This window comes from Neltuma alba, unplaced genomic scaffold (assembly GCF_004799145.2).
Source record: "Neltuma alba isolate B1F8T4 unplaced genomic scaffold, ASM479914v2 tig00002386_pilon, whole genome shotgun sequence".
NCBI classification, from domain to species: domain Eukaryota; kingdom Viridiplantae; phylum Streptophyta; class Magnoliopsida; order Fabales; family Fabaceae; genus Neltuma; species Neltuma alba.
In genome coordinates, this window is record NW_021632843.1 from 7,214 (window position 1) to 14,905 (window position 7,692).

Below are 7,692 nucleotides of genomic sequence, written 5' to 3' on the forward strand. Positions count from 1 at the left end.
AAAGAAAAAAAGAGCCCGTAATTTCACAAAGAAGGTGGGTCCACTAGAACAGTACTTGTCCCAAGAGGCCATGATCTACAAATCACAGCCCTTGAATATGACAGAAGCGGTAAGCGGCGTCGTCTTGTAATTATGGGAAAGTTCACGGGTACTTTCGAGGCTTTGCCCCTATAAAGCCGCGGGTCTTTCACTTCTTCCAATCCCCCCAATTTTTTTTATTTCCTTCTCCCATACGCAGAGCAGCCCGAGACACCAAAGCGCTGCTAGCTGCTGCTGACGATCACTTTCTAGGGAAAATGTCTGCCGGACTCGGAAAATGCAGCAAAATCCGCCACATTGTTAGGCTGCGCCAGATGCTGCGACAGTGGCGCAACAAGGCCCGCATGTCGGCCAGACGCATACCCTCCGATGTGCCTGCCGGACACGTGGCCGTGTGCGTGGGCAACAACTCCAGGAGATTTGTGGTGCGCGCTTCCTACCTGAACCATCCTGTGTTCAAGAAGCTTCTGGTTCAAGCCGAGGAGGAGTACGGTTTCTCTAATCATGGGCCCCTGGCGATTCCTTGCGACGAAGCCGTGTTCGAAGAGGTTCTTGGGTATATTTCGCGGTCGGAGTCAGGGAGGTCAGCCCGATTTGCGAATACGGAGGAACTTCATAGGCACTGCCTCGTGGGAATGAGGAGCAATCTGGAGGTTTGGGCCGAATCTCGACCGTTACTTCATGGTTTCGCCGAAAAAACGATCTGGTAGGTCGGAAACTGGAGAAAGCCACTACGAGGCCGGATCAAGCCCCAGTACCGGTGGTAGTCTTCGCGGCCGAGTGATAGGCCGTAGGATTGGCAAGTGGCAAGTAGCAGTAAATATACCTTAGGACCTTTGTCTTGGGCCGGGTCATTGTTTTGGTAATGACTGAGTCGGTCCCTCGGGCGGGGGAGCAGAGGGGAGTGAAGCTTATACATGATGCTGCGGAGGAAGCTGAGGAGATGGCAGATACGTGGAGCACACGGAGTCGTCCCGGCTTGGAATCGGAGCGAAGACTGGAGGCTGTGTACACTGAGACATTGCTTTCCCTAATTGAGAAAAGGTGACCGCTTATGTTGATGTAACTGTGGGATTAGCGCCGATGAAGGGGGTGACTTTTGTAAATTAGTGACTTTATTTGATTGGTGGCGTTTTGGAAATTAATGAAATTGTAGAGAAATTTGAAATTAAAATGTCTCATGTCCATTATTATTGTTGTATAAATATATATACACAAACATACACAGAGAACCATATTGATGGAATATGTACGAAATAATATTAATATTTATGCTGCGGTGTATAAAATATTGGAAAATGATGGTTTGGGTGGATGGAGGTAGCAATGATGGAAGCCGTTGTGGGAGTTATAATGACACCAGCCCACGTGAAAGCAAAGCAAAGTTCTCTTATTTCTTCTGTTTACACTTGATTCCAGTTTGTCTCCACTCACCCCCCAATTTTATTCCCTCCTCCACTTGGCATTATGCACTCTTCCCTGATTGATTTATCAACCGGCGTGCTCCGGATCCTTTCCTTCGTCTGCGGTCTCAATTCGAAGCCCAAAATTGGAATCTGTTTTAATTTGTTAGCACAACAACCTGTAGCACTGGGCTAGGCTGTTCCGGGGAATATAATATACGGAGACACCAGACAAAGTAAAAGGAACAATCTCCTTTATGCTACCCGTCTTCCCACTCGATCCACTGATGAAGTACCTGTAATTCTATGACATAATAATATTTCAGGCTGGTCAACCGTTCTTTTCTTCCCATTTCAACGAATCAGTCCCCTCCTTACCTTCAAAGCAAATGTTCCCATTTGCAACCATAGGTTTTTTTTTTTGGGTGCAAAACACGGCGATTTTCATTTCGAGGACCTCATTTTCTATATTTCCACTTTATCTTGGCGAAGTTGTATCCACGCAGACCAACAGGGGCAAAGAAGGGGGGGGGGGAGAAGAGTGCAGGATTCTGATTCTAAATTCTATTATTGACGACTACATTGAGTAGTCAATGACCAGTGATTGGTCCAAGACTAAGGAAGCATTCTTTGACGAATCAGTTTCGATGCTCATCCATTTGATAAGCATCATAAGCTCATCAGATCTGAATCATCTATATCTCATTTATATGGTTCAAATTTGATTTCTTTTTTATTTTTATTTATTCAAAATAATTATTTTAATATGTATAGAATCTAAAATAGTGATGATTTTTAACTATCATTCTTTCAAAAAATAGTTTTCCTTTTTAAAAATAATTAATTAAAGATTTTAAATTTAAACCGTTTAAATCTAAAATCAAATAGATAAATTTAAATTTGATGAGTTTATGATGGTCATCAAAACGATGAGCACCGAAACTACTCCTTTGACAGGCCCGGCAGATGAAGAAACGAGGTTTAAGGATGGGAGGGATCGGCCTGTAAGTAACGTACGCGCATAGAAACAAAATATTCGAAATACAGAAAGTGAGGTAAATTTCAAGGATTGATGTCGCCTGGAATGCACGTCACTTAACACAGAGTAAGAGATATTCATTTAAATAATTAAAAAAAAGCCCTATTTTTGACAATGCAGGCAACGTATCTTTGTATTTCTAATCTCGCTGCCCTCTAGATAAACTGGTAAAGTGTATTTTAGGGAGTTCGAATCATGAACGCCACCATAACCCAGCTTACATTCAAAAGCTTTAGCTCACAAATTAACGTAATTAAAATGATAAAATAAGAAAGGGTGTTGACGAGAGACGTTCTTATTATTATTATTATTATTATTATTATTATTATTATTATTATTACGAATTGATAGAATTCTTACATAGTAGTAGTTTATTCTACAATATTCTCACACCTGGGCACGTCCTTTTTTTCCCCATGAAGTTCAAAAATATAAAAATAAGAGTTGGTGAAAAAAAAAAAAAAAAGAGGATTGGTCGTTACGGTCTTAACCGGGGCTTTCTGGACTTGGGAACATTTTTGCACTCCCTCTTATTTACATTTAAATTTAATCACTCAAACATGAGAAAGCATTTGATTCTATTTATTATTATTTTTATTTTTCTCTCCTACAAAATAAATCTCAACCTATTCCGGCAGGCCTCCCTTATTTTTAATTTTTCTGATCTCTTTCTTATCTTTTATTTATTTTTTCACATACACAACTTTCTTAACTTTATTTTATTTTTATGTTCTTGGATTTTAAATATGCGTGCAACATATGGAAACATCGTTTTCACCAATTTGCATGCCTGTTTTTGGGCAGAGAGCAAGTTTTATTATGGATTTGGCCGTGCGGGAATTGCGTGGTGCTCAGGATGCAATACTGCACTCGCAGAAAATATTATAAAAGAAGGAAAACAAGAGGCATCCCAGAACAGCATTCCCGTGTTTTTTTTTACCCATTAATCAGAAAAATCAGCATCCCAAATTTCCAACCACATCAGAGATCATTAAAGCCCGAGAAAGAAAGAAATTATGGCACAGCAAGTTAGTGAATTAATTAGGCAGCCAGCGTATAACCTTCAATTAATATTTTGGAGTAGCTAGGGACGAGGGTGGGAAGGTTTACCCTTCCTTTCGTAACCTATAATTGACTGCGCCTATCCTTCAAATCGTCACTTGGTTCAAGAAAAACCTCTCATCTCGTAAATTCGAAATTATTTTTACCGTGCGCGGAGTTGTCCATATCTAAAATGGGCATTTTTCTCCCTCCAAATTTAAAATGCAGAGTCCGTATTATAATTAACCACGAATCTCCATCACTTCCTGAAAGCGATGATATTTCTTTTTTCCAGATGAGGGAGCACATGCTGTTGTCAGGAAAGGTGTACTTGTGTTTTTGTTGTTTACTTTTCTTTTCTTTTCTTTTTGGGGGTGGGGTGGGGTGTGTGTATCACATGTGAGATCTGATAACCAAACGCTGCTGTTTGAAGGTGCATGTTGAAAGCTGCTCTTGGGCTTTACTGCGAGCGTTAAGGGGTAGGAAGTAAAACCATTTCCCAAAATTAGATTAGACTGAAGGAGGCTGTGATCTTCTCATGCGACCGTCGAAGCGGCGCTAAAGCCAGTCAAATGTCTGCTGACTCCACTCCACCACTCGTCGGAGTGAGGAAACGCTTCGGCAGCAAGTGCCGTGAACGACGGAATGAATATTAGACGCTGATCCGTTGTGCTCAAAACAACACGGCGCCGCATCAGCTCAACGTTGTCGACGTACCGCACCACAAAGCGAAGAGGTGATTGGTTGGACGGCGCTGACCAGGCGACCGTACCCAAATGTATTTTTGTTGACGAGTCTCACCCCGCTGTGTGTGTTCAGTCAGGCATGCTTCGCATTCTGCAAGAGGCGAGGAGCTTCTCAAATTTTACGTCCCTGTCAATGAGTCTAGTGTGGACATATTTGAAGAGAGCTGACCAGCATAGCCCAGTGAGAAATATTGTTGGATTACCCACAGAGCGTGGTGGTGGGCGAAGTGGGCCCATACCACACAATGGATGATGTTTTAAGTGCGAATCCAGCAGCTAAGGATGGGCCGGAGAAGCCCATTGCGGCATGGATGTGAAAGTTGAGCCTCCAGCATTGTCAGGCCTCTCTATTTTGTCTCCATTAAAGACGCACCCCCACCCCTTGTTCTTTTGGTTCTTCAGCTCCGTGCGCGGACAATAAACAGTAGTATATGTTATTGTTCTTTTTTCTTAGCTGCGGCCCTAGCTTTATGAAAAAGCTGTGAACAGGCGAAGAACCAACGAATAAAGTCATATCCAGCAACATAACTCCGATATTTCACGACACTGACATGTCGTGATGGAAATATGCAAAGAGAAAAAGATGCATTATTGACAACAATGAAAAGTGGGCCGCTAAAAGCTCAGCGGCGAGCCACGTCAAAGGTGTTTCCATGGCGTGCGTGGGTCCTAAATCGCAGTGACTGTTAATAATAAATGTGGCCGACCATTGCTGTGGCGAATTTTTGTCTCCTAGTCCGTCTGAGTCCATCTCTAGGGAGAGTGAGCAATGAGCATAGGGTAGAGCACGCAACTCAATGAGTCACAGGTGAGATGAGATGCGAAGTGAGAAGAGGGGGATCAGAGTGCCGTTGCCTGGCGGGTAGGAAATTCCCGAAATGTTGTTGCTGTTGCAGCAGCCAAGCAAGGCATGAGCATCCCCCGCCCACTTGAACCTCCTCTTCTCATCCCCCCCCCCCCAAAATTTTATTTTTGCTGAAATTGTTCCCCTAATCACAAATACATATTATTTATTATTCTGTGATTGATTGCTTTAATTGTCTTATTTCATTTATCTGAAATGGTCTTATGTAACTTTGGTCGAAAGTCGGATGAAGGATCCCCTAATTTTATTTACTTTTTATTTTTTTGGGAATAAAAAATTGATTATAAATATAGCAGAGCAAAAGAAACCACGCTTAACAACTCACACCCTGGCTAGGCCCGTGGTTTGGCTGTACCACGGTGAATGGACGTGCGCGTCAAATGCAGAAACGAGATCCCCAGCACGTGGGGGCCACGAGTTCGTTATTCGGACGATTTCTTATGTCTGCCCCGTGCCCAGACCCCTTGCTTAATTTCTTTCCATGTCCGTTCTTCTCAGCAGCCGCAGGCTTTATTTATCTTATTGGTTTGATGAGGCATGTTTTTATTGGGTTTAATTAAAAGCAATTGCGTTATTTGTGATCCGAGGAGCATGATGCATGCGTTGAGGAATAGTAGAGGTTAGTGAATGAATGAATGAAAGAAAGAAAAGCGGGTGCGTGGGCGTGGCCTGTTTATGAAGGATCAATATTAAATTCAGATTGAAAAGGAAGGAGCAGATGCCGAGAAACACACGGTGGCCTCCCCTCCGTCTCTTTGTTTCGACGCTCCTTCACCAGATTTAGTTTGTTCCATTCCTCACAATGCACGTTTACTCTTCTCTTTAACCTCTTATCCCTACACTTTTAACTCTGCTTCCCCAATACGACTGCACAATACTCCCTTCCCTCCTTTTTAAAAGTCACAGCTCTTTTTGAACATCTTTTTGCCCAGCCTATGGAGGATTATTGTATCCTCTTTTTTTTTTTAAGCAAAAAAAAAAAAATCACACCATTATTCTCTTAACACTTTAAAACTTGTGAAAAAACATTCATGAATATGATTCGGAAGCGTGTATTTGTTAATTGATTAAGAGTGAAAATAAAAAGTTTAGTTAACCCACCTTTATTGGCACATGTAGAATGGTCGAAACATCTTATTAGAAAAAAGGACGAATTGGAGCCAACAAATGATACAAGTACTGCTACTGTAGCGACACACTGGGGTGAGAGCGAGACGAAGGACGAATCCAAAGAAAGGGAGGAAAAAGGGGGGATGAAAAAGAGAGAAAAAAGGGAAACTTGGGAAAATAGAATCATATTCGGGGGATGGGTCCCACTCGGGGTATAGTCCTTTGACGCCTCCAAAATCTACCACGCCAAACCCCTCACCTTTCAATATCCTTCCCTCCCTCCAAAGCAAACCCTTCGATACTTACCCACACGCTTTTTTTTTTTTTTTTTTTGCCTGAACTTACACAGACACACACACACGCATCATTTCTTTCATCTTTTTATCTGCAACATGCATGTGTGCGTCTCTCTCTCCCTGGTTTTTTTTTTTTTTCCTTTTTTCATAGCAATCGGAGTCATTATGTTGCGTCCATCATTCACATATTGGTCCAATATAATAATGAATGATTGTCACCTACCTAGCTGTCTCTTCTCTTGTTTAGCCTGTGAAGGTGCATTTTTCTCCCCTATATTTACTTGCCCTCCCTTCCGCTGACCGGTACGCAGTTTAAAACCGATGTGTGTCTTCAACTTTTTCACTACACACACAAAAATGATTGTACCCAAAATAGCTTGCCAGGTAGGGGTTCGTATTAATTTATGTTAATGGGACGCGCATGTGCGTGCCTAACCTTGGAGACAACGACAACCATTCTCAAATCTCAAGCGTTGTGCTTCACAATTTTACACATCTTTTCACAGCATGTATATTTCATGCCGTGCGCCTTTGCCCTCTCTTTTCTTTCTTCTTCCCCTCTACTGACTTCTCATCCACCGCGCCATTTTTCCCCCCCATTGTTTGTTGGTTGAAGGCTGACGAATATTGGTTAACACACACACACACACACATGTAGTCTGGAACTGCTGGAATATACGGTAAACTTAATATGTGACGACAACATTTTAGACCAAAACCCATCCCTCTCCACACCAAACCAATTAAATATCGGCAACACCCCTGTTGTCGTTTGTTTCATTATTCCACGCTTTATTCCGCCTCGCTATCCTTCCAGCTGGCAGATTGAGTTTTTCTTTGTCAATTCTCACGAGCTCCCGCGCCACGAACCATCTTATTCCTCCTTTTCTCCTTCACTTTAGCTAGTTCTTTTTTTTTTCTTTTTTTGAGTAACACTTTAGCTAGTTTTATTTATACTTCAATTCTCACGCAAATTTGATCTCTCTGTCTCTCTCTCTGTTTTTTTTTAAACTTCTATTTTTTTACCCTCAGGCTATAGCCAAGAGACAATTACAGAGAGGGCGGGACGGACGAGCGACCGGCATGGAATTACTTCCGCTTTAATCACTAAATACGATGCTTCGGTTTGGGACGAGCGAGTATATATAAATTC

General features: G+C 42.2%; 1 protein-coding gene across 1 annotated transcript; it reads left to right on the plus strand.

The window, feature by feature from the left end:
* The first annotated feature begins 228 nt into the window (after positions 1 to 228).
* LOC114724949 (auxin-induced protein 6B-like) lies at positions 229 to 829 on the plus strand. The gene has a single exon (XM_028911420.1). The coding sequence runs from the start codon at positions 297 to 299 to the stop codon at positions 747 to 749; it is 453 nt and encodes a 150-aa protein (XP_028767253.1). The 5' UTR covers positions 229 to 296; the 3' UTR covers positions 750 to 829.
* Positions 830 to 7,692: the final 6,863 nt, after the last annotated feature.